This window comes from Urocitellus parryii, chromosome 13 (assembly GCF_045843805.1).
Source record: "Urocitellus parryii isolate mUroPar1 chromosome 13, mUroPar1.hap1, whole genome shotgun sequence".
NCBI lineage: Eukaryota > Metazoa > Chordata > Mammalia > Rodentia > Sciuridae > Urocitellus > Urocitellus parryii.
The window spans coordinates 533,600-561,059 of record NC_135543.1 but is presented as its reverse complement, the minus strand read 5'-3'; the positions used below and the strand labels follow the sequence as shown (position 1 = coordinate 561,059).

The 27,460-nt window shown below is 61.1% G+C and overlaps 1 protein-coding gene across 4 annotated transcripts in view; it reads left to right on the top strand.

Annotated features, from left to right (window-relative positions):
* The window catches only part of Nfatc1 (nuclear factor of activated T cells 1), a 103,133-nt gene that overhangs the window by 65,310 nt on the left and 10,363 nt on the right, over positions 1 to 27,460 (top strand). For 2 of the 4 annotated variants that reach the window (XM_026412447.2, XM_026412448.2), the window contains exon 9: positions 11,322 to 12,005. In XM_026412447.2, the coding sequence (XP_026268232.2) occupies positions 11,322 to 12,005 (684 nt within the window). The remainder of the gene's footprint in view (positions 1 to 11,321; positions 12,006 to 27,460) is intronic. The other 2 variants (XM_026412449.2, XM_026412450.2) reach the window with 2 other exon arrangements.

Below are 27,460 nucleotides of genomic sequence, written 5' to 3'. Positions count from 1 at the left end.
TTGATCCCCACCACGGCGGCGGCTCCTCTGCCCCACTGGACACATCTGGACCCATCCTGGGCAACGCATGATGGAGCACACACAGAAAGCAGTCTTTTTGTGAAAGTGTGGTGATTGTGTCCTGATTAAACTTCAGACACGGTGGACCAAAAATTGAATATTTTAAGGAAAACATGGGCCTCCCCAGGAGAATAGGCAGCGGTGGCAGCGTAGAGCAAGCCTGCCTGTTCCCCTCCTGCTGCGGGTGCTGCCGGAGCTGTTGGAGCACAGAGAGGCCCTCCCGCAGCACAGGCCTGGGGCACAGTGCGAGCCCCCCACAGAGGCCCGGGAGCCCCACAGCCGAACCTCACAGGGTGGGCTGCCCCAGCTCAGCCGGCCGAGGCCCCACCCCGTGCCCCCTGCTCCGTCTCTCACGCTCCACAGGACATCCCGCAGGCCTCCTGCCAGGGCCTGCCCTGCCCACGGCCTGTCCCAAGGCCTCTCTTCAGCATCCTCCGCCTACTCTCCTGGACATTTGCCCCCCATACTGTGGAGCCCCCAGGTAGCCTTTGGCCCCAGCCGGTCTCGGGGGCTCTGACAGTGTTCCCGCACCGTCAGACTCAGGCGCTGTAGAGCGCCTCGTCCCCAGCAGCACCCAGTGCCTGGCGTGGCTGGCTGTCATCTGTGCTTCTTGAACTAATAAACGAGCAGATGGAGAACTGGAGCCCTGGTGTCCAGCGTCCTGTCTACCGTCTCAGGCCTCCAGCCGCTGTGGGGCTGGGCGGGGCCTTGGAGGGTGGCCTCGCCCTGGCGTTAGGCTGGGGCTGCTCGCGCTCTGCCACACTGGCAGCCGAAAACTCGAGGCTCGTCCTGTGCAGCAGGAGGCTCTGCCGCAGGCAGTCGAGGCTTTAACTTGGAGATGCCCACTGACCAGAGGCGCTTGGTCCTGACCCTCTGCTGCTGATGCTGTCTGGTCCCCACGGGCCTCAGGTCCACTGCTCTCCTAGTCTCTGCTAACAGGCAGTTCTTCCTGCAGCCACAGAACGTGCTGTGGAGGGGTGTGAGACACGGACACGCGTCCTTCACACCCATGAGGTTCGTCCCCACTCAGTGTGTGGAGTGCGTCTCCAGTTTCCCTTTGAGGTCAGGTCACGGGAGTGTGCCCTCCGGGCGGCGTCACACACCGCCTGTCTCTCCCACTCTCCATGAGCCCTGATGGAGAGCTGTGTCCCTGTGGGGAGGATGGTAAAGTGAGCTGTGTCCTTTGGGGAGGACGGGGCAGCCCGTGGCCACCAGCTTCTGCTCGATTCGAGCCGACCTCTTCTCTGGAGACTCGGCAGCCGAGGAAAGCTCAGCAGCAGCTCTTCACCAACCTGCACAGCTGCTGGCCTTGCTGGTCTCTTGACTTGAGCCGCTGCCCGCTGCCATCTGTGGTGGGCCCGGAAGGACAGCCGGCCCCCTCGCCCTCTGTGGGGCCAGCGTGTAGCGGGGGAGTTCCACGCCCATGTGAGACGCCAGGAGGGGAATGTGCCCGGCCGGCTGGAGTCCCTGCCCTCAGCCCCAGGCCTCCCTGGGATGGCCATTGAGCACAGGTGGCAAAACACCTGTGGGTCCGGAGAGGGCTGCGAGCTCGCGTGGGCACGAAGCGGCTTCCGAGTCCTCCAACGTCACTGCTTCTGTGCGGCTGAAAGGAAAGTGCGCTCCTTCTGTCCAGTTGTGATTGCCAGGATGACCCACAGGATGGATGGGCAGGTGTGGCCATGGGTCTGTGCTGCTGTTCCAACTCGACAGTCGGAAGCAGAGAGGACACCAGAGCTGCAATCTCAAGGCAGAGGGACGTCTCTGGTGGCTCCCCCTGGGCACCCACATGGCCCTGGCTCCCGCTGGAGCGTCCTGCCCAAGGTCCAGGGGCAGAGTCCTTGTTGAAAATGAGAAATAAAGAGCAGCATCGTGGATCTTTGAGACTGTTCCTCCCACCTGAAAGCGTGGTACTTGTTTGCCGGAAAGTGCCGCAAGGGACAGCCCTCCACCTGGGCTCCCGTGTGCAGCTAGGCGCCCACCTCAGCCCCCAGGAGCGCCTGCCTCTGGGCCCCTGTCCTCTGCCTCTGTTGGGGGCCCTCTGTGTGGCCAGCACTCCAAGGAAACAGGCAGCCCGGCAGAGGGTCACCTGGTGGCTGGGCGCACGTGTGACGGTGGGGAGAGAAACAGCCGTGACAGAAGAGCCCGGTTGGTGCAGCCACCAGGGAAGAGGGGCTCTGGACCTCAGGCTCCTCACCACCGAGGTCCAGCCCTCCCTGTGGAGGGTGGACCTGAGCGCACTGGAGAATTGAGCCCCATTCCTGACCCTGCTGGTCACTAACAAGCCTCTGGTCATGCCAGGGGACCTAAGGCTGGAGTTGGTTCTGCCATGTCCTGGGTTTCTTGTTTGCCTTATTCAATCAGAAATGACAGTCGTGCAGGGGTGTCGGCAGGGCGGCTGGGTGGGCAACGCAGCCGGGTTCTACAGCCTTTCTGCTCTCCCAGTGAGGGACACTGGGGCTGCGAGCTGTCACGTACACCAGGCTGCTGCCCACCAGCTGCCCAGAGCCAGTTCCGGGGCCGAGTCAGGGGGCTGGCTGAGCCCACCTGCTTCCTGGTGGTGATGAAGACCGGGCTGGGAGGCGCCGCCTGCGCCTGCCTGGGGCCCGGCCACTGTGGGGAGGGATCGGGGTGTGGGCAACCTGGCACGGCAGTGCCTGGCAGGCAGACGTGCCCACCACACACCCTCTCGGCCCCACGTCCCTTCAGAGCCGTCTGGACTCACCTTTGCACTGAGCTTTCCCACGTGTCTCCCAGGTCCACTGCAAGTCAGTCCGACCCAGACAAGTCCTCCCATGAAATCAGGGTAGACGCTGTGACTTCCAACACTCGGTCAGCTCCCCTGGGAGGAAGTGGCATCTTCACTGCCCTGTGGCCGCCCCCAGTCTGTGCACTGCCAGCACCGTGGACCCTGGGTGCCAGACACAGCCCCTGGCTCCTCGCCCTTACCTGGGCCTGGAGTGAGTGACCTCCAGCCTCAATGGTGGCTTGCCTGCAGATACTCCAACACCAACACAGAGGCCTCCCTGGCATCAAACGCTTTCACAGCTGGGCAGCCACTGGGCACTAGTTGGGTCATGCATGTGGGATCAAGCCAGGCCCTCCCAGACCTGCTGGACTGGGCCTCCGGACCCTGGTTACCCAGCCTCTTCTCTGAGACAAAGCCATGTGCTCTGTGACTCCCAGGTGACGGCTGCCTCTTTGCTGACAGCCCCACGGCCTCCAGGCCTGGAGCCCACTTGTCAAGCTCTGGAGACAGAACGTCAGGGCCTTTCTGTGCTGAGCTGCTGCTCCCAGGCTCCTGGGGCAGAGGCTCTCAGGCAGCCCTGGGATGCCCTCCCCTCCGCCTAGTGCCAGTGCAGCCATGTGAACTGAGGCCCCAGAACCCGTGGCCATTCTGGCGTCAGCTGGCCACCTCCTCTGTGAGGGACCCAGAGGTTGTAGAGGACATGTCATCAGGCCCGGGCTGGAAGCTGGGGCCTGCCCTTCATGGCTGAACCCACTTGATAAGTGACGCGGGCCCTCTGCCCACATTCCCCATCTCCTGGGCAGTGTGTGACCACGTGCCCAGGAGGGTTAATTCTGGGGACCCAGGTGTCCCAGCTCCAGGACCTGTGGGTGAGGGTGCCCTCGACTCCCAAAGGCCTGGGGGTCAGCCGTCTGCTCTGGGGCCACATGCTCAGTAGTGGGCTGGTCCTGTGGACACTCCGGAACATTCTTGCTGAGCCAGCTCGGCCCTGTGGAAGCTGAGCCTCCAGGGCCTGCGCAGCCTGACCCAGCTTTCCATGCCCCAGGGGGTCCCGGCTCCCGCCCCACACTCCCAGGGCTCTGGCGCCTTCTCGCCTACGGAGGGCTCTCCCAGGAGGCCCCGGTGTTAGAAGGAGGTCAGGCCTGCCCAGCAGCACAGGCATGGACATGTGAGCACCTCAGCAGGGCAGATGACCGCTCGCACACCTGGCTAGCACCTTGCATTGCCTGAGGGCGGAGAACTGCCCCGGGAGAAACCGAGGACCCGAGGGAGGGAGCTGGCAGGAGCCATGGAGTGCACCGAGTGGGGACGGCTGGGACAGGGAGGCTAGGGCCCTGGCGGAGCAGGCCAGCGAGTGAAGGGTGGGGAAGTGGACCACCAAACACAAGCCGGGTGAGCCAGTGCCCCCCAGACTCCCGAGCAGGGTGGGCTCCCACCTGCCCCCCCACGCCCAGACGGCAGCCTGCCTCCCAGACAGGTCCCAGGTGGCCAGCAGAGCCAGGCCGCCTGCCGATCCTTGTCCTGGGCCCCGTCTCGGGCTCTGGGCCCACGCTGCCTGGAAGCCAGCCCCCGGGAGGGCGCCTCACGTCCGGGAGCAGGGTGCAGCTCTCCAATTCCTGGGCGAGGCCGAGCCTGTGTGTTTTGGCTGGTGTGGTCTGCTCCGACCCTCCTCTGCCGTGGGTCTAACTAGGGATTGTCAGATGGCTGTTGATTGGCAGCAGCTCTTCCACACCTGTGGCCGTGGGCCGGCACCCACACACCACAAAACCTGCCCTCATCCTGGGCCTGGGCTGGGCCTGGGCAGGATCGGGGAGACCAGGGAGTTCAGCCAGAGGCTTGTGTGTGCACAGTTGGGACATGAACTTCCCCATGACCCCAGAGCCGGACCTTCCTCAACACCCTGGGAGCTGCCTCCGCGGGGAAGAGCAGCCATGTTCCCCGCGGAGGAGAGACGGACTCGGCACCGTGGAACCCAGGCCCTGTGCAGGCAGCCGGCCTGGGAGTGCCGACACCTCGGCTGCAGACGTAGCCCGGACCGGGAGTGTGACCTTGTGTGAGGTCAAGGCTGGGCCTCACTGTTCATGGGCGTTTGTGCCCCAGGTCTTGCGGCCAACCGGAGCAGTCTGGTCTTGTCTTCTGGGCCTGGCCTTTGCAGGGCCCTGTTGGTTCTGTGCCACAGCACGTCTGTGGTGGGAGAACCCAGCAGAGACACTCATGGTCACTTGAAACGTGGGCGTGCAGCAAGGGGACTAAGGGGACTCGAGGGGACAGGGCCTTCCTGTGCACAGCACACACAGGCAGGCCTCGGCCACCTTGTCACTCATTCCAAGCCTGGGGCTTAAGCAGGGCTTGTGACACTCAGCCCTGGAGCTATGGGGTCCTAGACAGGATGCCCTCGCAGGGCAGATTCCTGGACAGCAGCGTGTCCTCTCTGTGCTGCTGGCCTGGGAGACCAGGGCCACCTGCAGGACAGCCATCGGCACTCCACCGACGAACAGCCCTGTCTCTGATTCAGTCTCTGTGGGGTGGGCTTTCATGCCCATGGGAAGCCCCCCTCGAGCTCCCAGGGTCCTGCGTTTGTCCGCCTTCTCCAGGGGGGGCTGGGAGTGGGTGCTGATGCCAACCAGTCTCCAGGGGAAGGGCACGTTCCTCTTCACGCCCACTGCCTGGGCAGGTCTGGGAAACTGAGGGCGGGACGGACTAGCCAGAGGTGGCCTGGTGGTGCCCCGGGGATTGGGGTTCTGGCTCTGCAGGCAGCCCCACACAGCACCACGCGTGCTTTGGCACAGCTGGCCCGAGGGCAGGCTGGTGAGAGCGCTGTCCCCCAGGGCATCTGCAGGGCGGCTCTCTGCCTCCGGGCTGTCTGCAGGGGTCAGATGCCGGCCTCCCGGGTGGGTGGTAAGGAGGTGGGGCCATCGTCCACGAAGTGTTGCTCACTAGAGAGTCCAGCCTCTCCCATTTATTTAGAGACGGCTTGATTTTCCAAATAAAACACTCGGATTCGCTAGGTGCTGGCGCACAGTGGAGCCAACCCCAAACTGGCGTTTCCAAAGGGAAGGTGGGTTTGCCGGCCCAGAGCCCCAGGGTGTCCTGGGGGGCCGAGGGGCGAAGCCCTCTGCAGCGCCTCCCTGAATTGCCCACAGCGGGAACCAAGGGGTGGCACAGCTCCGTGCACAGAGGGAGGCTGTGAGGGGACATGAGGGCACAGCAGGAAAGGGCCCAAAGTCACGAGCACAACCCTGCAGGAGGCCCAGCCCCAGCCCCTGCCCTGGGGAGGGGCTCAGGGAAGACAGCTCAGGTGGCACCTGACCTTCCCCTGGGAAGTCACCCACCCCGGCCAGTGGCCTGCTGCAGGGGTCCTGGCCACTGACTCCTTCATAGTCAGGACTCTTGGGGTCAAAGCCAAACTGGGAGTCTGAGCCTTCATTTCTGCTCCTGGGTCCCCTGAGGGGTCCTCCAGCCCCCCGTTCTGTCACCTGTTAAAATGGTGTTTGTGGACCGTCACCCCCACCCCAGGCCAGGCAGGAGGAGACCTGGGCTGTGCTGGGCAGGACTAGCTGCTTCCAGGGGACTCTCCGGCTGACTGCAGGAGCTCTGTCCACCCCAGGCCCAGCCGGGCCAGCAGGAACATGTTGGCACTTGTTCCAGGGAGGTAGGGCAGGGCTCCGTCTGAGAGCCCCAAGGGCACCTGGACCCAGCAGGGCAGCCAAGGGAGACTCCTGGGGACGCTTGCTGGGCTTGGGACACAGCTGCTCTGGGCCAGCGCCGGCTCTGCCTGGCCCGAGGGCCCAGCCACGGACCACAGGACCAGGAGGTGGACTCCCTGGGGGGCACCCTGCCCCCGGGCTCAGGAATGTTTCAGATGCCCTTTGGCCCACAGGGACTGCCAGAGGCCAGGAAGGGCACTCTCCTGACACTGTCCCTGCACTGAAGCCGTCCCAGGCAGGATGGGCGGGGTCGGGACTCCAGCTCCCGCTTCCCTGGGGGAGCCCTGTGGCTGCAGAACACTGGCCAGAGGCAGGGCTTGAGTGCCGCACGAGAGCCATGACAGGCAGGCTGGGGACCCAGCTGAGAGATTCCTCGCCCAGGGCTCAGCTGTGCCGATGGCACTTGGCTGTGTGGAGTCCAAGGGCTCTGTGGCCGCAGACACCAAGAGCCTGGCTTCTCCGTGAGCACACCTAGTGAGCCATGGCGACTTCGGGACCCGCCTCCCTCTCTCCCGCCTCCACTCTCTGTGATGAGTCCAGGTCACACACTCGCCACCGGGCAATGTGGTATTTCTCGGGGTGCTCGCCTCGCCTGCTGAGTCAGGCCACACTGGATCCCAGGACCACAACCCCAGCCCAGTGGGCGGGAGCCTGCAGGAGCACAGCACTGGTCAGTGAGGATACTCCCTCCCCGTGGATCAGCAGAGGACGGGCAGGACCAGACTCCGGGGCTTCCGCACCAGACATGTTCTTTCCAAGGGGAGCCTGGAGGCCCCTTCCTATGTGGCTCTGGCTTCCTCAGAAGCCCACACGTGGACAGCAGCACCTCGCAAGGACACTTGGCCTGCAGGCCTCTTCAGTTCTGCTGGGAAGACCTGACCTCGCGGCTCATGGGCAGGGAGTCAGGCTGTCCACCCAAGCCACCTCCCCTGGGTGCCAGGGACTGATGGCCCTCCTCTGGCACCACCCCACTGCTTCCCTTGGGCACGTGGGACCTCAGAAGGGTAGTCTGGAGGAGATGCCGGTAGCAGCCCAGAGAGCAAAGGCCCAGGCACCAGCACCTTCCAAGACGAGGCTCCCCTGGGGCATTGCCCCAGATGCCGGGAAACTGCTCCAGCTGCAGTGCCCAGTGGGCACCACCATGACGGCAGCCAGGCTGAGAGAGGTGGAGGGCACGTGGTTCCCAGCCAGGGCGGGGCCTCGCCAGCTACAGGGGGCAGGCACGCTGGGCCCGCGGGCAGCCCGTCTGGTGGCACCCACTCAAAGCTCGGCTGGAAGGCACCTCTCGTGACATGTTCCAAGCCTCTGCCCCATCTCTCCTCAGCCTGAGGGCACGGCCACAGCCCCCAGAGAGCAGCAGGGACCGCTGTGTAAGTGCAGGCTTGAGGGGGTCCTGTGGCTCCCAGCCCTGTGCTTAGGAGGGAGGAAGGCGAGATGGGCCCAGCCCAAGACCTTCCCTGTCCACTCTGCAGCCTCAGAGCCAGAGGCTGGAGTCCCTGCACCACGAGGCTCTCTACAAGAACCCAGGCAGTGGGAGAGGGGCAGTAGTTAGCGCCCGGCCGCAGGCCTCCTAAACAGGCCTGAAGGGCCTGGGGGCGACACCCCCCCACTCCCCGCCTGGCCTCTCTGGCCTCTGGTGGCTGGCCCAGGTCCAGCCCTGCTGGCTGTCACTGTCCCTGGGTGCAGATAAATCACGTCTGCCAGCTCTTAGGGGGCAGCTGTGTTGGGGCTCCACCATCGTGTCCCCCAGGCAGTCGGCAGAGCTTTCCCGGGCCAGGAGGGCTGGCAGCGCCTGGCTCAGAGCACAGTGCGCGGAGAGGACCCAGAAGGCACTGACGTAGCCTTCCAGACACACCATCTTAGGATCCTGAGCTCCGGGAGGAGCCAGTATAGAACTGGACCTTGGCCGTGGACGCTGGCCTCTCACAGGGGCCTCTTAAACTCCTGGGCTGCTCGTTCTCCTGGCCCTTCACGTGACAGCATGTCCCTTCCAGGCCAGCGCCTGTTCTCAGAGCTGGCTGGGCCGCACTCTGCCTCCCAGGTGCCTCTCTGGGCCTGGCTTCCTCCCACCATCTTTAACCAGCTGCAGCGATTCTGGCCGGGGTTAGTTCCTGAGAGGCAGCCTCCCTGCGGAACCGCGGGGAGGGAGGTGGGCTCTGAGACGAGGTTGCGCCCTGTGTGTCCCCCTGCCTCGCCTGGGCTCCGGGGTTCCAGACTGCTCGGACCCTCGCAGCTCCTCACACCTCTGCTGGGATCACGAGGGTGACCTCCCAGGGCCCAGTGCTGTTCTCCCCAGCACAAGGACGTGTCCTCCAGGGCAGGTGCCCACGGGCCCTCCCTCACACACAGCAGTCCTGGGACCGGCACAGGAGCAGGCCTGGGAGAGGGCGATGGCAGTGGCCTCAGATCCTCCCAGGAAGGTCTGCCGGGAAAGCTCCTGGCCCGCGGCGTCACACAGGACCCACACCCAGTACCTCCCTCAGCGTGGCTCTAGGAGCAGCCAGTGTCCACCGTCGGGGCTGAGCGCATGGCTCCCGACGTACGTGTGAGAAGCTGATGGGATCCCTGAGGAGGGTTCGTCCACCTCCCACCCTGGGAGCCACGGAGCAGGGCTGCCACCACGTCCGGCCTCAGGCCGAGACAGAGTGCTCCTTCCAGTGCGGCCAGGCCCGCTCCCCAGCCCAGGCACTACCAGGCCTTGCTGTCCAGGGCCGTCTCAGCAGTCAGCTCGGGGTTCCAGGTCACTGCCAGAGAGCAGCCTCGTCAGAGGACGTGGGCCCGGCAGGGAGGCACCCACAGCCCCCTGACTCCCGGGGGCACGGCTGTGGGCTGGCTCCTGCTGTCGCCTGTGACTGACCCATGGCTCTGCATCAGGCCGGTCACCCTGTCACAGTGCGGCTGGTGGCAGCTCTCTGAGGGACTCCAGGGCCTGGTGGGCCATGTCCTGAGGAAAGGAAAGAGAACCCCCGGTGCTGGGTGGCACGGGCAGCGGGCTGCCTGGGGCAGGCGAGCCGCGTCCTCTCCTGGAAGGTCGTGGTACACGGGGGTGTCCACTTGCCGATGGACAAGTCCAGCACTCCCTGCCCTCTCAGAGGCTGCCCTCAGCACACTCCCGGGTTAGGCCCAGGAGCACCCTGGGCGCAGGCCTGGAATCCCTGGGCTCGGGGGGAGAGCGGAGGCCCCGGGGGACTTCTGCAGCCTCAGTGGAGCGAGGCCTGCCGTGCGGAGGACAGCACCAGGGCTGCAGCCGGGTCCAGGAAGGCCGAGGAGGTCGCCCCTGCTGCTTGGCCTCCTGCAGTCGGCCCTGCCCGAGGCCAGGGCCGCAGAGCCCACAGCGGCCCCTCAGAGCACAAGAGGGTGCTTTAAGGACCTGAAGCCCGGAGGCTGGGCGCTCAGGGTGGCACCCTTGCCTGGCATGAGTGAGGCACGGGGTTCGAGTCTCAGCACCACATTAAAATCAATAAAGGTCCCTCAACCACTAAAAAATAAAAATATTTAAAAAGACTTGAGGAACGAGGATGGGCCAGAGGAAGCTAGCCACCCCCTCCAGGGCTGGAGGCAGAGCCACGGCACCCGGGAGCCACGTGCAGAGCCACGGGGCTGTGGCGGGATGCTCCTGCCGGGAAGTCCGTCTGTGTGGCTCATAGCTGTGGTGCAGACTGCCCGCCGTGGTGCGGAGCAGACGCATGTTCTCGCTGGCTCAAAACCGTGGTCACAGTTCTCTCTCAAAACGTAGGTGTGCTTCCATTTGTGGAGGGAGCCCGTCCGCCTGCGGGGCAGTGCGCTCTGCTTGGTGCCCGGAGCCTGTCTCAAGGGCTGGCACCCAGGCCCACAGGGGGCGGGGGCGGGGAGCCACGGGCACAGCCTGTGAAGAGGCGAGAGGTGGCGGGAGCCCCAGGACGGTGCCGCTGGAGCCATGGCCCTACTCACTGAAGCGCACTCCTGCTGGTCACTTGCAGAGTAAGCTGGCCATCTAGAGAGCTCTTCCGAATGGCAGAAGAGGTGAGGCCAGTAGACTGCAGCTGTGACAACAGTGGGAGGGCAGAGCAGGCCCTGCTGGGTCTGCCCGGTGCCTCTTCTCTGCCCACGTGCCACCCGCAAGCCACCCGACCGTGCTGCGGAAGTGGAGGCACCCAGCACCAGGGAAGACCTGGCTCCCGCACTGGCCGTGGCCGGGACTGGGGCCCAGCCCCAGAGGCCACGTCTTTCCTGCACTACAGCCTCTGTGGGCCTAGAGAGCCGGCAGCTCTGGATCTGGGGCAGAGCGGCCTGTCTCCTGCTAGCCAGCCGTCTGCACTTCCCGCGCAGGAGTGGAGACGGGAGGCAGCTTTGCCGACTGCATTGTTTTTAAAAGTGACTCATAGCCACTCCTGCAGCAAATGGATGTGGTACCTCCCCGCCAGTAACTGCTGCGCCCAAGGCCAGGCTCCCGCTCCTTCAGGGGACCCGTATTGGCATCCATCCGGCAGGGGCAGTGCAGTAGTGCCTGGAGTTAAAGTTTTCACTTTGATTGCTACAAATCCTCTGGCCTTTGGGCCCAAAACTTCTACTGCAGTTTGCAAATGGGTTTTTATAGCACGTTAGAGCTGGGGCGGATTCCAAGGAAAACAGTCCTGATCCTCAGTATTGGAACCAGCTGCGACTCTCCCAGCCGCTGACTCACTGGGCTCTTTAATTGGGTGGGAGAAGCTGTCGGACACGGGGCTCCGTCAAGACGCTGTTTGTTTTCGCGGGTGTCCTGGCCACAGCCCTCCTGGCCGTACCCCTCTGCAACCTGTGTCCATCTGACTTTTTCTTCCTCCCCACAGTTCCAGTTATAAAAACAGAGCCCACGGATGACTACGAGCCCACCCTGACCTGTGGAGCAGCGGGCCAGGGGCTAGGTCCCCTCCCACGGCCATGCTACAGCCAGCAGCTCACAGTGCCACCCGACCCTGGCTCCTGCCCTGTGGGGGGCTTTGCCCCCTGTGCCCAGAGGAGCACCCTGATGCCCACGCCTCCCAGCGCAAGCCCGAAGCTCCACCACCTTTCCTCTGCTGCCTACTCCCAGGGTCTGGCCAGCCCAGGCCACAGCCACCTTGGACTCCAGCCACTGGCTGCAGAGGACCCCACCCTTCAGGAAGTGCCGAGACCCCTGGCCATGCAGCCCGGCTCGCCTGAGCAGCCCCCTCCCGTCCTGCTGCAGCCGCAGGTGAGTCCACTTCTGAGCAGTAGCTGTCCTCTCGGTCGCCAGCAAGCTCTCTGTCCCAGCAGCCCCTCTTCTCCACCTCCGTCCGCTGCCCACGGGCCACCCTGTTTGCAGCCCTCAGCCCACCCTCCCACCATGGGCCACCAGCAGCACCAACTGCCAAAGGGTCGAAGGAGCGAGGCTCCCACCGCGAGACCACAGTCACTGCCAGAGGTGCGGGAGGACAGTACTCGTAATTTGGCCCCTATTCCTGTAATGGTCAAGCGAGAACCTGAAGAATTGGACCAGTTGTACCTGGACGATGGTAAGTGCCCGCGCCGGTGCAGGTGTGAGCTCCACCCGGTGCCCCGGCCTGAGTTTGTGCAGGAAGGCGGGCTGTGCCACCAGGCTGTCGCAGAGGAGCGCCCTTGGACGGTGTGGCCTGGAGACAGTAGCCTGGGCAGTGCTGCTGGGGTGACTGCTCCAGTCATCTCGGGGACCCTACCCCTACCAGGGCCAATTAACTGGGGACCGCCAGATTCATGACAAAAACTGAGGAAAGAGCCACCAGCCCACACTCAGGAAGTCCCAGCTGGTAAGGCCTCCCTTGGGACCACGTCCACTCAGAACCTCCTGGCTCGGTGTCTGGGAGGTTCCTTAAAGGACAGTCTTAAATACCGCCTAGCGGTGCACCTTCTAGCCAGGGCGCCCACCCAGCTCCATGGAAAAAGCTAGATAACATGGTGTCGTGGATGGGCACAGGAGTGAGGTACAGGTGACCGATCTGGACGCGGTGTGTCTAGGCCGTCTGCAGAGCAGGACTGATGGCAGAGGTCTCGGGTTCTGACATCTTCCCATGGTGACGAGGAGATCTCTTGCTCTTCTGTGGACTGTGTTTGGAGGAGTCAGCCTCTTTGGCCAGTCATAAGGAGCTCCAGGCCACATAATTGCTGTGGCAGCTGGTCTAGTGAACGGAGCCAGGACCTGCTGGTCGGTAGGTTCCTGGTATTTTCTGACCTTGTTGTCCCTGAAGGCCTCTGAGCTCTGACTGAGGCACGGTCAGCTTTCCCAGGTGTGGATCATCTTCTAGATCAGCATGATGCAAAGCAACCCACCTGGAGCAGGGCCCGGCCCCCTCCTTCCTCCACCGACTCAGGCAGGGCCTGTGACAGCCAGGATGTGCTCCTCTCAGGCCAGGCCAGGGCCTGGCAACCTCCCGTGCAGCTCAGAGCTGGGTACAGCTGGCTTCTACATGGCAGTGGCCATTCTGCATGTGCACAGCCCCCTACGCTCAGGTCTGTGAGCATCCAGGGTCCATGGCAGCTCTCTGATCTGGTGGGCCAGGCCCTTGTGCCAGGGTCTCCGAGGCCTCTGCTGAGAACTCCTGCAAGCCCCTGACTCATGGCGTGAGCTTCGTGAGGACGATGCATGCAGAACACGGGCTCACGGGGTTCTAGCCCTGGTCTGTGGTGTATGTGGTGGTTGTGTCTGTGTGCAGCAGGGCCCTCTCTGTCCACCTCCTCTGTCCACGACAGCTGGTTAGAGGCATTCCTCCCTGGTCTCTGCTTCCTTTCACGTCTGTGTCTTCGGGCCATGGCTCTGGAGAGTGGACACCGCTGTGCGGGTGTCAGGAAGGTCTCTGCTAGTGTGTGCATCGCTCCTTCCCCGTCCCCCTTGGGCCTGTCACGGTGGCGCAGCAGCCTGTCTGCCTCGGTGGGTGGCCTGGCCCCAGTGTGCTTCTGCCTCTGCCCCTCACGGCAGCACTGCCCGGCAGCACTGGTGTCTCCTGCTGAGCTCTGTGGCCGGCAGGGGCCGTGCAGCTGGCCAACCCTGGGCTCCACATCTGGGCAGTGCCCTTTGGCCCAGAGACAGGAAGCGGGCCTTGGCCAGGTTTCCTGCCGTGCTAGAGGTCACAGCTGCCCAGGTCGGATGCGGCTGTTGTGAGTGTGAGATGTGGGGCAGGTGAGCCGCGCTGGGAGGAGCAGGTGCCTTTCCGGGAGTCATCGGGCAGGACGCAGCGCTGGGCTGTGCACAGGGAGCGCCGCCGCCCGGAGGGGGCCGGGAGCGCCGTGGCCTTGGCGTGTGTTTTGTTGAGTTTCACCCTAACTCCCGGGAGGACCAGAGGCGTTTCCGACCTCTACCCCGAGGTGCAGCATGGCGGATGCGGACGGAGGAGCTAGACGCCCCAACTCTCTGGGGGGAGAAGGGGCCCCGCCAGACGGAGGCCTGCCCTGCCTTTGGTGTCTTTTCCATTTGATTTGTGGCCACCCAGGGGAGGAGCACCATCAGAGTTGGAAACTACCTTTCCAGTGACTTCAGAGTGGAGAGCAGATCAACATTCCAGCCCACACAACAGGGGGAGGTCAGAGTCGGGGGGCAGACACGCTGGGTTATAGGTGGGCGAGGGGCTCCTTCTGACAGCCCCAGGTCTGGGCTGGGCATGGCCAGGCTGAGCAGGCCGGGCTGTGCTCCAGGATTCTGAGTGGCTCTCTTCTGGAATTTTCCTCTGCGCGGTCCTCGTCCGAGGACAGACCTAGTCTCCTGCAACCACACAGTTGCCTGTAGGAAGGGACACAGGGACAGCCAGCAAAGGAGCCTCTGGCCAGGAGGGCTGGGCTGGGGACTGAGGAGTACAGGGACCCTGAGGGCCCCCCTTCCCGGCCAGGGTGCAGTGCAGGTCCTCGGCACACTCCTCCTTCCCCTGGCCACTCCTGAGGTCCTGCTCAGCGCTCAGGCCAGCAGGGTGTCTGGCTCCTGTCTCTTGGTGACACTGGGGCCACCAGGCTGGGAGGTGTGGGGAGGAATGTTCCTGGCATGTGCTGGTTTCAGGTTTTGTCTCTTGGGCATGCCGAGTGAAAAGGCCGTGGTGACAAAGATGGCTGTGGTGGTGCACACCTCCCAGCGGCTCGGGAGGCCGAGACAGGGGAATCACGAGTTCAAAGCCAGCCTCAGCAACAGTGAGGCGCTCAGCAACTCAGTGAGACCCTGTCTCTAAATAAAATACAAAATAGGGCCGGGGATGTGGCCCAGTGGTCGATGCTCCCTGGTACCGAGAAAAGAAAAGGCCGTGATGAGATGCCATGTTCAGGTCCAGAGGGTCAGTCTGCTCACTGGCCCCAGAGGGCCTGGGTGCCCTGGGACTTGCAGGACACTGCACTGGGCCTGCTTTCCAGTAGCCCCAGGAATAATGGAGGCTCAGAATAAAAAAAATGAATCCCACTTTTTTTTTAAAAGTATTCTTAGGTTTCCAGCTCTTTCTAGGCTCAAGTTTTACTGCAAAAGTCCTTGACCCATAAATACATTCCAGTGACGATTTCTTTTTTGTTCCAACAATCTGCATAAGATGTGAGCGTCCAGTTCAGACTTCTCAAGCACAGCAGCACCACAGAGGCATATGGACCTCCCGCGGCTCTGAACGTGATTTGGGGCTAGGGTCCTGAGGTCAGGCCAGGGCTCTGTAAGAGCTCTTTCCTGGTTCTCTTTCCCAAGCTGCCGTCGTGGAGAGGCATGTGTGGCCTTGCTCCTGCTCTGGAGGCAGGCCCTCTGGAGGCCACTGAGCCTGCGTGGCTCCTCACACCAGCCCCTCCTCAGGTGGACGCCCCCAGGTCAGAAGTCCTGGAAGAGCCACAGAGCACTCTCCCCCCACTGTGGACTAAAGTGAGGGGTCCCAAGGCACTTCCTCTACTGCTGCCCCTTCTCCTGCAACTGCCCTGCAGCCTCTGCCACCGGCAAGCCTTTCAGTCCTCTCCGGGGCTCTTGGGTGTGCAGGACGCTACGTGTCATTACAACAACGAGCAGGTAGACCAGGCGGCCCGAGCGCGTCTGCTGTCTGGGCTGCTTCTCTCCGCACCCCCCCTGCTTTCCTGAGCTTAAGCTGCTCTGGGAGAGAACACAAAGCTCTCCTCATGGAAAGTTTTACTAACCTGGCAGGGCGCCCGGGCTGAGCCTTCCCCCTGGCTCACGACGATCGCAAGTCTGTGCAGCAGTGATCAAACACGCCGAGCCGTAAATATTATGGACACAGCTACTGCCTGGTGGGCAGAAGGGTGGACTTGGCCGTGCACATCAGTCATGAGGCTCAGCCCTTCGTGCTGGGAAGTCTGCACGGGGGTCACAGGCACAAAACCCACACCCCATGCCTCCCGGGGTGGAGGCTGCTGTGGGTGGAGTAGACCAGCAGGCTGCACTGGCCCTTCTCAGAGACCCTGAGGAGGATCTCCCGACATGAGTGAGGCCATCCATCAAGCCCAGGCCTGAAGCAGCTGCCTGCTGCTGAGAGGCATCCACTGCTCACTCCTGGGCGAGGAGGGACACGAAGGGCAGTTTCAAACCCGTGCGCATGAGCCACAGTGCATCAGACGTTGGCAGAGACTCTGAGGTTCTGTCTGGGTGTCTGCCACCCTATAGATCCAACCTGTGGTCCCGTGTCGCCAGCTGAGGGGCTACTGCTGGGAAGGAACAGGCCGTGTGTCCTGCTGACTGCCCAGAGCTTGGTCCGGCTCGCGTGATAAGGCTCTGCTGCTGGGCTCCAGGGCAGCTGCAGGCAGGACCGGGCCCTCCAGAGAAAGCAGATGGAGCAGGCAGGCCACTCAGCTGCCCGCTAAGCAAGTCTCCCTGTAAATCGTGTGTGTCTGGCCACTGTGGACACGTGTGGCTGCCGCGGCAGGCTTTCTTTCTGCCAGCAGCTAGCTGTGATGTGGTACCGCGTCGTTTCCTGCAGTTTCCTGGTGCAGCATCGCTCGACGCTCTGTTGAAGTCCCTCTGCCGCCTGCCCTCTCTGTGCTGGGGAGGGAGGTCAGCAGGATGGCTTCCAGCTGCCACTGACCATGCTCCTGTGCTCCTGGGGAACGGCACTGAGCTGGTCCCTGCTGTAAGTGAAGAGGTGGTGACGACCATTGATCTGGGGAAGGAAATGGGGTGGGAGAGTCGAGGAGAAGTGAGGGGGGCGCGGGGGTGGCGCCACAGAGGCCTGGGCAGGGGCCTGGCAGTGTCGCCCCTTGCAGACGGCTCGAGGACGGGGCTGTGGAGTGAGTGCTCGCAGGCCAGTGCTCCTGCGGCCCCCGCCGACCCAGTGCTGACCTTGTGCAGCTAGGCCAGACCTTTTCCGGGACCTTCTGCCTGTGCTCCTCGGCTCTGCGCCCCCCATGGAGCCCCCCGGCTTTCCTCTCCAAGCTCCCATGGAGGAGCACCTTGTTCAGCTCTGAGCCAGCGAGGGGCACGACGCTCTGCTGGTGCCGGAGCACACGGCCGTCAAGCACGAGGTCACATGCAGAGTGTCCAGCTGTGGGTGGTCCTCTCCAGCTCTTCTGCAGAGCACCCAGGTTCCGAGGCTCCCTGGGCACTGGGCCTCCTGCTGCGGCTGGGGCACAGGGCCTCATAAGTGCTCCTCCCAATATGAAAGTGCTCCTTCCCCTGGGCTTCTGGGGAGCCAGGAGTCACCGACTCAGAGGTGGCTGCCCAGTGTAAAGGACAGGGTGACTGGAAGAGAGGCCATGGTTTTCCCTCAGCTGAAGCGGCCTGGCTGATGCCACAGGACCTGCGGCTGCCGTGACAGAAGGCTGTGAGGCTGTGACGGGCGCCACGGCTCAGGGCCCTGACCTCACAGCTGCGGGTCCCCCTCGCCCGGCCCTTGCCGACAGAGCTGCCAGTGCCCAGCTCACCGTGCACAGAAGGAAGCCTCTGCTGCCGCCAGCCACCGGCAGAAGTGAAAGCTGAGCTGACCACGAAGGACCTGCACTTGGAAGGGAGGGCTGCGCACATGGATGTTCTCAGGGAAGTGCGGGACTCGGTGGCTCCAGAACGGGAGACCTCCTCCTCACGGTTGCAGATCAAGCTCCGTTTGCCCCAGGAGAGTGCTGGGACACCAGAAAGGAACAGAAAACATACTGTCCATGCTCTGAGAGGACACCGACTGGCAGGAGCAGCCAGGAGGCCGACATTGGGCCACAGCAACGGGAAGGGGCACCTAGCAACAGCTGTAGGTCCTAACAGGGAGTCCAGGGCAGCTGTGCCCGTCACCTGCCACATCCATTCTAAACTGCGGCCCTGGAGATGTGCAGAGAAGCCTGGAAACACATCCGTCCACAGCCACAGAAGATGCTCAAGAGGTCTCAAGTGTCAGATTAAGTCGTGAAGAGCCGCGGAGACGTCAAGTCACCTATTATAAATATGTTCAAAGAACTCAAGAGAACTGTATTTAAAGAACTCCGGGAAGTGTCACAAATCTACCTGTCAGATAAAGAACAGCAACAATGAGGTAGATAGAAAGAATTTTTAAAGCGTGGAATAAAAATTTTAGAGTCAGAAAGAACATTGGCGGGCTGGGGTGTGGCTCAGTGGTAGAGCACTCACCTAGCACGTGCAAGGCCCTGGGTTCGATCCTCAGCACCACATAAAAAAATAAATACATGAATAAAATAAAGGTAATGTGTCCAACTATAACTAAAAAAAATAAATATTTTTAAAAAGTACATTGGCTAGCCAGGGCAAGGTGGTGCACACCTGTAATCCCTGCAGCTCAGGAGGCTGAGGCGGAAGGATGGCGAGTTCGAAGCCAACCTCAGCAACAGTGAGGCACTAAGCAACTCAGTGAGACCCTGTCTCTAGATAAAATACAACATAGGACTGGCTCCATGGTTGAGTGCCTCTGAGTTCAATCCCTGGTTCCCCTACAGAAGTACCCTGCCTGAAATGTAGAATTCATCAAGAGAGTAAACGACAGGTTGGAGCTAGCAGAGGAAAAGATGCAGCATGATGAAGGGAGATCCACAGATGGTCCAACCCACGCCGCTGAAGGGGCCCGACTTGGGGAAGGCAGCCGGGCCTCGGGGCACACACGGTGCGAGCCCTGGAGCGGGGCGGGAGACGAGGGGGACACGTGGAGGAATAATGGCTGAAACGGCACAGACTTGATGGGAACCCCACTCTGCACATCCAACAAGGGTCAGCAAACCCCAAGCAGAATAAAATAAGAGATGGACACCCAGAGACGATCCTGGAGCGGGCGAGGGGGTCCTCAGGAACAGAGCCTCCTGAGAAAGATCGACAACTCCTCAGGACGGCAGAGGCCAGGGACAGGGGCACGTGTCTCAAAGGTGCCCAGAAGATGGCTCCAGGAATCCTGCGTCTGGCAAAAGAGCTTCAAAATGAAAAGCAAAGTAAAGGTATTTTTAGACAAGCAAAGGTGCCCAGAGTTCGTTTCTAGTCATCTTGACATCCAAGAGACACTAAGGGAGTCCTTCCGGTTGTGGGTAACTCAGACCCACACTAAGACCTACAAAGCACTGGCAAAGTAATTATAGAGGCAAATAGAATGACAGTGTCAGCACATGGTAAAATTCTCTTATTCTCCTACCTGATTTAAAGGGCAACTGTATAAGACAGTAGCTATTAAAACTATGCTGATGGTCTGATACTGTATAAAGGTGTCTGACAGCAACAGCAGGAAGGGGGCAGGGAAGGGAGTTGTATCAGAGCAGATTTGTGGAGAGTACACGCACCTTGAAGTCCTGGTGCACCACTGGGATCTGACTCGTGACTCGGTAGTGCCGTGACTCATGACTCGGGCTCTTCCCTTGCTCAGATCACAAGGTGTGGCCCTAGGAGTAGACAGCACCCAGAGGGGTTAGCTTACACTCACCTGGTCCTTTGTAAACCCTTGCCTCATTTGGATAGTTTCTCCCCAATAAAGAGGTCCATCGCGTGCTCCTCATCCTCTTTTTGCATGCTTGCACCCTTTTGGGTAGCTGAGGCTAAGGCATGGTTACTGAATCCAAAGAAAAAGTACTTTCTGTGTCTGTGTCTTTATTTAGCTTCAGTTCACTTGGAAGACCCTGACTGGTCATGTCGCCTGACACGACACAGATTGTTCTGTGTGATTAGAACTAGGTTAGTATTAATATGAAATGGCTCATCCTGAGGAAAATGCATGGTACACTAGAAAGTATATATGTAACATGGAAGAAAGTAATGAAGGCCCATGGGAACACACCTCCGAAAATTCCACAAGATGTGGAAAAATAGCAAAATGGCAAGCATAAGCCCTACCATGTCCCTAAATGTAAAGGAAACACTCCAATAAAAAGATACAGACTGTCAGACTAGGTTTAAAAAATGAAACAAAATGGGATCCACCTGTAGGTTGGCTATGAAAGATACCCTTTAGATTTGAAGATACAAATAAGTGGAAAGTAAAAGTGTGGAAATGGGATATTTTTTTTTGCAAAGAAACCAACAGTTGCCCGGATGCTTTAGTCAGCTTCCATTGCTGTAACAGAACGCCTTGCACATGCCGCTCATGGAGAAGAGGAGCCGTGGTCAGCTCAGCGTCGTACAGTGCAGGGCACCGCACGGCACCACCACTTCTGAGGAGGGCCCTCTCTGGGCCACATGGAGTCCCAGCAGAGGGGAGTGTGTGTGCCAGAGCTCACAGGGCCAAACTGGAAGACGAAGGGGGGCTGGGCCCCACAGTCCCTTCTAAGGCACATGCCCCATGACAGCCAGGACCTCCCACGAGGCCCACCTTTTAGTGGCTCCCTTTTCCAATACTACCACCCTGGGAACCAACCCCTCAGCTACGGTGGACCCTTTGGAGATAGAATTGAACCATTTAAACTGTAGCCGTGTCCGAGAAAACAGACTCTGAGACAGAGGTGTCGCTGCGACAGAGGTCGGGTGGTGCTCCTTCCTCATTCCCCACTGAACAGGAGGGTGGCCCTCACAGACAGCAAGAGAGTTCCGCAGCCATGAAACCAAAGCTGACGGAGGTGAGGAGACAGACAGACAGCTCACCGAGGACCACGAGAAGCCTCAACATCTCACTCCTACCAGTGGTAGAGCAATCAGACAAATCCACAAGGACGTACAACCCTCGACAAGACCACAACCAGGTCGACCCAAGAGACATCCACAGAACACCCACAGGTGGCACAGGGGACCTTCTCCAGCGTAGACGTCCCACTAGGCCACGAAGCAAGCCTGAGTAGATTCAATGTTAATTCTGATCCTGATGAAGTTAAATGAGGAATCCACCACAGAAATCAGGGAACTTTACCTAGTGATTTAGCCTAGAAATTAATGCTTTTTATATAAACTAGGGGTTAAATAAGAAACCTTGAGAGAATTGGAAAATACTTGGAACTGAATGAAAACGAAACACAACATACCAAGACTCATTGGATGCAAGGAAAGCAGTACTTAGAAGGGAATTTATAGCTTTAAATGTCTGCGTTAGAAACAAGAAAGTTTTCAAATCAGTAATCTAAACTTTTTTCCTTAAAAATGTGGAACACTGAACCCAAAGCAAGCAGAAAGAAAAACCATAAGGAAAGTAGCAGAAGGCAGCGAAGTTGAAGAACAAGAGAGACCAATGAAATCAAAAGTTGATTCTTTTAAATGAAAAACAAAATTGACAAATCTTTAGCTGGTTTGAGCAAGAAAAGTTGGGAATGAAGGGGGAATGGCCAGTGACTCCTGGTGTCTGGAAGGGTCACTGGCAGAAGTGACCGCCTAGATAAAATAGAACTGACTCAGGAAGAGATGGAAAGGTCTGAGTGGATCTGACCAAGCAAAGGGAATCAAATGATGATTTAAAATCTCCCCCAAAAGAAAGTCCCAGGCCCGGAAAACTTCTCTGGTAATTCCAACAAACATTACCAGGAAAAAATCAATTCCAATACTCTAAAATCTCTTCCGGAAAACAGGGCACGAAGAAGCACTTCTCAATTAACTAACCTTATGCCCAAGTCAGAACAAGAGGTCACGGAAAGCCTCCAGACCAACGCACCCAGGAACCAGAGCAATAAGCCCCCGTGGAGCGGCAAATTGAATCTAACACCACAAAAAATGGGGCACACCCCGTCCCAGAGGGGTGCATTTGTCAGTGTGGGGCGGGTCAGCACCTGACACGTGCGGGTTCATGGCCTGAAGGACAGAGCAGCAGTCCCCTCAGTGGATGTGAGATGGGATACTGACCACATCCAATGTCCTTTGTTTGGGAAGCTCCCATCAAACTTTCAAAGACCCAGAACAGCCCAGACCATTTTGAAACCAAAGGAGGCAGGTGGAGGACTCAGGCCTGACTCCACACCTGCCTGAAGGCACAGCCCTCAGGAGAGCATGGCTGGCCCCACGGTGGCCAGGGAAGCTGAGTTCCAACCAAGGTGCAGGCCGCTTAGTTGGGGTCAAGGGTAGCCTTTTTAACAAGTGGTGCTGGGACAGCTGGACAATCGTCTGCAAAACCGGTACTCCCCGCCCCTCACAGCTCAGCATGGGTCAGGACTGAGCTGCAGGAGCTGAACGAAGAAGACTTCTCAGGAGATAACTCAGGAGAAAGGCTCAAGACCTCGGCTCCGGCAAACATAATAAACTGAACCTCATCAAAATTCAAAACTTCTTGTGCTTCCAAAGACACCCCGGGGACAGCGCAGAGACAAGAAGAGCTGTCTGGTGAGGCTCACGCCCAGGGCCTTCCAGGACCACTTGCCCCAGTGACGGCAGCAGGAGGCCAGCCTGGTGCCCAGCAGGGTGCTCACGTGGCCAGCGGGCACAGTCGGGAGCACCTGGCTTGGCGGGCCCTTCGGGCCATGCATGACAGGGCATTTTCATCCCACAAAGCCACCTGCCACGCATCTCAGAAGGCACCCCGCGGTGTGCAGTGGCTCATGAATGCGAATTAAAAACCGTGGTGAGAAGTGGTTTCCCTTCACTAGGGTGGCTGTGCAGGGGACTTGGGAGAGGACATGGAAAAATGGGACCCTGGGTAGTACAGCAGGTTCTCCAGCCCTTGGCAATATCTTCAGAACTGAAATAGACTCATCGCAAGAGCATTGCCTCTGCTCCAGGTCCCCGTGGGACCTGAACACATCCATCCAAGCAGCCAGCCCTCCAGTGTCGACAGGGAGACACTGTGAGAGTCTCACTTTCCAAAGGCTGGCGAGCAGGTGGAAGAAGCAGGGTGCACCCCCTTGCAGCCAGAGCCGCGGCAGGAACTGGGGCGAGTGCCGCACACAGGCCACTGCTCCCCAGTGGGTTTGCGAGCCGCCCTGGGGCACGAGACACCTCCCGCACCGTGCAGATGCCCTGGAGTGGCCTCATCCAATGGCTGGGAAGCTCAGAGGGTTCACTGAACACGTGGCCCACGGGGACCCACCCGGATGCGGGCGCCATCCGTGTGTGAGGCAGCGTCGGGCAGGCCCAGCGCTCGGGGTGGGCAGGGGCGCGCAGCGAGCTTTTGCCAAGGAGGCTGCTGTAGGCTTGCAGGTGTGTCCAGCGCCAGACCAGCCTGCCCCCAGCACCATGCATGAAGTCATGGTCTAAGGACACTGGACCCTTTGGGACAGCGTCCAGGAGGAGCCAAGCCTGCCCCCATGGTGATGGGCCTCTTCTGGTGACTAAGCCTCTCCTGGACTGCTCTCGGGGGTCTTGGCCCTGTCCTGCGTGTGGCCTGTGTCTGGCTTCTGCCTAGCCAGCTCTGGGAGGCCTGCCTGCCGGAGTGCACCTCTCCTGGCCTCATGCCACACGTTGGCACCAACCTCAGGTGCTCAGGCCCAAAGGATGGCAGCTTCTGAGCTCAGGGCTCGCATGGCTGAGTCCATGGACAGCCTCCTTCAGAGTCGGGAGAAGCCCTCCTGCCCCTGCAGGGAGCGAGGACCTGCCTCCAGCACTGTCCGGCTGGAGAAGGACCCTCTTTGGGGACTTACATCGGGTGACTCTCAGTCTCCGTTTCTGAGAGGCCTGCTGCCAGTCGGCGCCTGCTGCCTCATGCTTTCTGAGGCTGGTGAGGTCTCCATGTGCTGCCCCAGGCCGGCTGTGGTCAGCCCTGTCCTGAGAATCCCATGACCACTCTCAGGTTCCCTTCTGAAGCAAGAAGGCGAGCTCGTGTGCACAGCGAAGGTGGTGGAGGGCCACAGCGGCCTCACAGCCCAGGCCCTGCCCCCCAGCCCAACTACAGGACCCTGGGTGGCAGGCCCCTGGCTATCACCCTGGAGCCAGGTCCCTGGAGGGGGCTATCAGGCCCCCGCCATCCACCCTGGTGAGGTCTTCCCAGACGCGCCTATCAGGCCTCCCCGCTGCGCTTCTTCAGATATGGCAGGAAGTTGGCAGCAGGCACTCCGGCTCCAGGAGCCTGGATCTAGTCCCTGGGCCCTCTGGGCAGGTAGCTGCAGGACACAGGGAAAGTTCAGCTGACACTGAGGCCTGGTGGGCACAGAGCTGCCCATGGGCTGGGCTGGCAGCTCTGCCTCGGGAAGGACCTGTCTACCCTCCTGGGGTCCTGCTTGAAACACTCAGTGTCTCCGCTCAGCTGTGTGCTGCCAGCAAGCTGACAGGCTCGTGGGTCACTTCGGTGGGAACCTAAGCTTTGAACAAATCAGACTCTTGTTGACATTATAATAAAATCAGAAGGGACTGAAGAGCCCCGGGAAGGACGACTCCACGGTTTCTGTGATTCTGGAGGCCTTTCTGGGCTTCCCAGACCCCTGCAGGAACGGCTTCCTCTCGGCAGCTAGCTGGCAGGAGAGCCGGCCAGAGAGGTGGCCGGAGAGGTGGCAGACCCCGAGCACTGCTGGGCCAGGCCAAGCCCGCAGTGGGAGGTGGTGTTGGGAGGGTGGGCACCGGGCAGCTTTTCACGCCCTTCAGGAAGGAGCTCAAAGCACTGGTCAGTTTCCGGCTGCTGATCAGGAGTCTGTGCTGGATCGCGTCCAGACTAAACAGGGGCATTCGTGTGGACCCCCGTGTCCATCTCTGCCTTTCTGTCCCTTTCTCTCCCTGACTCTCTCCCTCTCTGTCTCTCTCTTTCTGCCTCTGGCCCCCTCTCCCTCCCTCCCTGTCTCTCTGTCTCTCATGTCCACCTACGTTTCAGCACCACGTGAACTGTATGTGTGATTCTTGACCAGCTTTTCCTCTGGCGAGGATGGGACGGTGGTTTCCACTGGACCAGCTGCAGCTTCCCTCTCCCTGCCACGCGGGTGTGGAGCCAAGTCTGCAGCAGCGTGAGGGTGGAGTCAGGCTTCTCTTGGGAGGTGTGGTGGGTTTACCTGGGCTCCGAGCCAGCGGCTGTGGCCTCCCAGTGAGGCCAGGACACTTCCTGTCCCCTCCTTCTACTTCCTGTTTCTCTCCAGGCCGCAGGCAGTGAATCTTGTGGCCTCTGGTCACATGTGCTGATGTCACCTGGCACTCTAGTGGACTGGCTGTCTACCTCAGTGGGCACATGTGCCCAGGGCTGGCCTGGCCACTTTTCTGACCTGAGCATGTGGGTGGGCAGAGATGGACATGGTCTGCAGCCTCTCAGGCAAGTTGTTGGGTGCAGGGGGCACCAGCTATGGGTGATGTCCGGCCCAGCATGCTCCCCAGGAGCCAAGGAGAGTCCTGTGGAGAGGCTGTCCTGGGGGCTACTTCTGCAGAAGTCCTCCCCACTGGTCAGCAGAGGCCCCTCTTGGAACCAGCCCTCATTCCCTAGGGATCTGTGTAGTGGCTGTGTTCTTGTCCTGTGGGCCTGAGCCCTCAACTGTGTCACTGATGTGGTCTCCATTCCACAGGACTGGGTGCCTTTAGGGTGTTCAGAGCCTCCAAATACGGCCTGTCGGTGGGCGTGTCCAGCTGCCCACCAGGCAGCACGGGCTGTGCTGGTCACTGGGGAGCAGAAGGCTCTGTAGTGAGGCCCTGAACTCCAGCCTCTGCTTCCTGAGGGGCCTGAGGCCACCTCCTGATCCGGGCTCAGAGCCCCAGTTCCTGGGAAGGGGGCCTGAGCGGCCGTGTGCCCCTTGGAGCCCAGACCTGGCAGGAGGGTTCCCAGGAGCTGGGCCTCGGCGAGGCCTGGCATCCAGTCACCAGGGGCGTGCGTTGGTGCCCAAAGTCAATTAGAGCGCCTGTGTGCCGGCTTGCTGATCTGATTTAGGCCAAGGAGCGCTCCAGTAATGGGCGATTACCGAGAGCTAAATGGCCCTTTATCTTGAAGGCGACTTCCATGCACCTCGTGGGCTTTGACGAATCGCTCCTTAGGTGCCGTGGGGGAACAGCCTCCGTAAAGATTAGTAATTGGCTCATCAACACCAAAATCCAATCTTGGGGTTTTCCGCTCCGGCTCTGGGCTGCCTGCACATCCTACCTCTTCCCCTCCTTCTCTTCCTCCGTCCTCCTCCTCCTTCCCATGGCAGCCTCCTGCTGGGGTCTACTGTGACCCCACACCTCCGTGCTTCCCTGGGCAGACTCTCTGGAAGACAGGAGCAGGGCCTGTGCACTCGGGTGTGCATGACGGGGGCCCGTCCAGCAGGGACCCGGCAGCGAGAGCCCTGACCCCAGGTGCCACGGCACGGGGACAGGAAGGTGGCCTTCACAGATGGCCAGCAGGCAGGGGTGGCGTGGGCCTCCCTCCCTGGGGGCTCCTGGGACCACCTGGTGCGCACCAGGGTGAAGGTGGCCTGCTGAGTGGCCAGGCCTCGGCGAGGGCTGCGGAGCCGTCCTGGAAGCCCTGCTCTGGGCGCAGCTGGGGGTCTGACCACAGAGTCAGTGAGGCGTCCTGGTCTGAGTGTGGAGACCCCGGGGCCAGCAGTGGGCAGCAGGAGGAGGCGGCAGAGCACACGCCGCAGCCAGGAGTGAAGACGAGGGACGACGGAGGTGCCCCCGCCCTCATCCTCGAGCGCACCACGGGTGGAGGGGACTCAGAGCTGGGCGGGCCTGGGCGAGGCAGGCCCTTGCTGGGCAGGAAAGGCTCTGCAAGCCTGCTGGCCCTGGTCTGTGCCTGTGGAGGCCAAGCTTGCAGACCTCAGGCTTCTGCCACACTCCCGTGTCCCTGAGAGGACAGAGGGCCTGGGGCTGTCGCAGGTCTGCTCCCCCCTGGGGGCAGGGTGACTCTCCGCCCGGCGAGGCGGTGCCCAGACCCTGCGCTGTCAGCCACCGGCCTGGCCTTCCGCACCTGGTCTCTGTTCCGCGGCTCAGGAATTCAGCCTGAGAGGCATGGAGTCGCGGTCGCAGCACTTCCGAGGGTGCCGTAGACGCTGCATCACTCACCGACACCCAGGTTCAGACGGCAGGCCGCGAGCGTCCACACCTGCTGCGACTCTGCACGGGCCTCCCAGCCCCCTGGGCATCCACTGGTTGAGCAGTGAGGGGCTGGTGCCCTCTGAGCTGCCTTTGCCCACAGCTGAGCCAGGCGGTGCCAGTGGCCCAGGCTGAGGACCCCGGCACGATGCCGGTCCCCAGGCCCTGCTGTGGGTCCTGCATGGAGGTCACAGCTGGCTCCTCCCAAGGGCAGCTCGGCCTGTGGAGGGCATCGCAATGCCCACACTAGGGATTTCCTCAGGACCTGCCTGTGGTGCTCCCCTTCCTCAGGACCTGCCTGTGGTGCTCCCCTCCCTCAGGACCTGCCTGTGGTGCTCCCCCTCCCTCAGCACCTCCCTATGGTGCTCCCTCCCTCAGGACCTGCCTGTGGTGCTCCCCTCCCTCAGGACCTCCCTGTGGTGCTCCCCTTCCTCAGCACCTCCCTATGGTGCTCCCCTTCCCTCAGGACCTGCCTGTGGTGCTCCCCTTCCTCAGGACCTGCCTGTGGTGCTCCCCTCCCTCAGGACCTCCCTATGGTGCTCCCCTCCCTCAGGACCTCCCTGTGGTGCTCCCCTCCCTCAGGACCTCCCTATGGTGCTCCCCTCCCTCAGGACCTCCTGTGGTGCTCCCCTCCCTCAGGACCTCCCTATGGTGCTCCCCCCGTCAGGACCTCCCTATGGTGCTCCCCTTCCTCAGGACCTGCCTGTGGTGCTCCCCTCCCTCAGGACCTCCCCTATGGTGCTC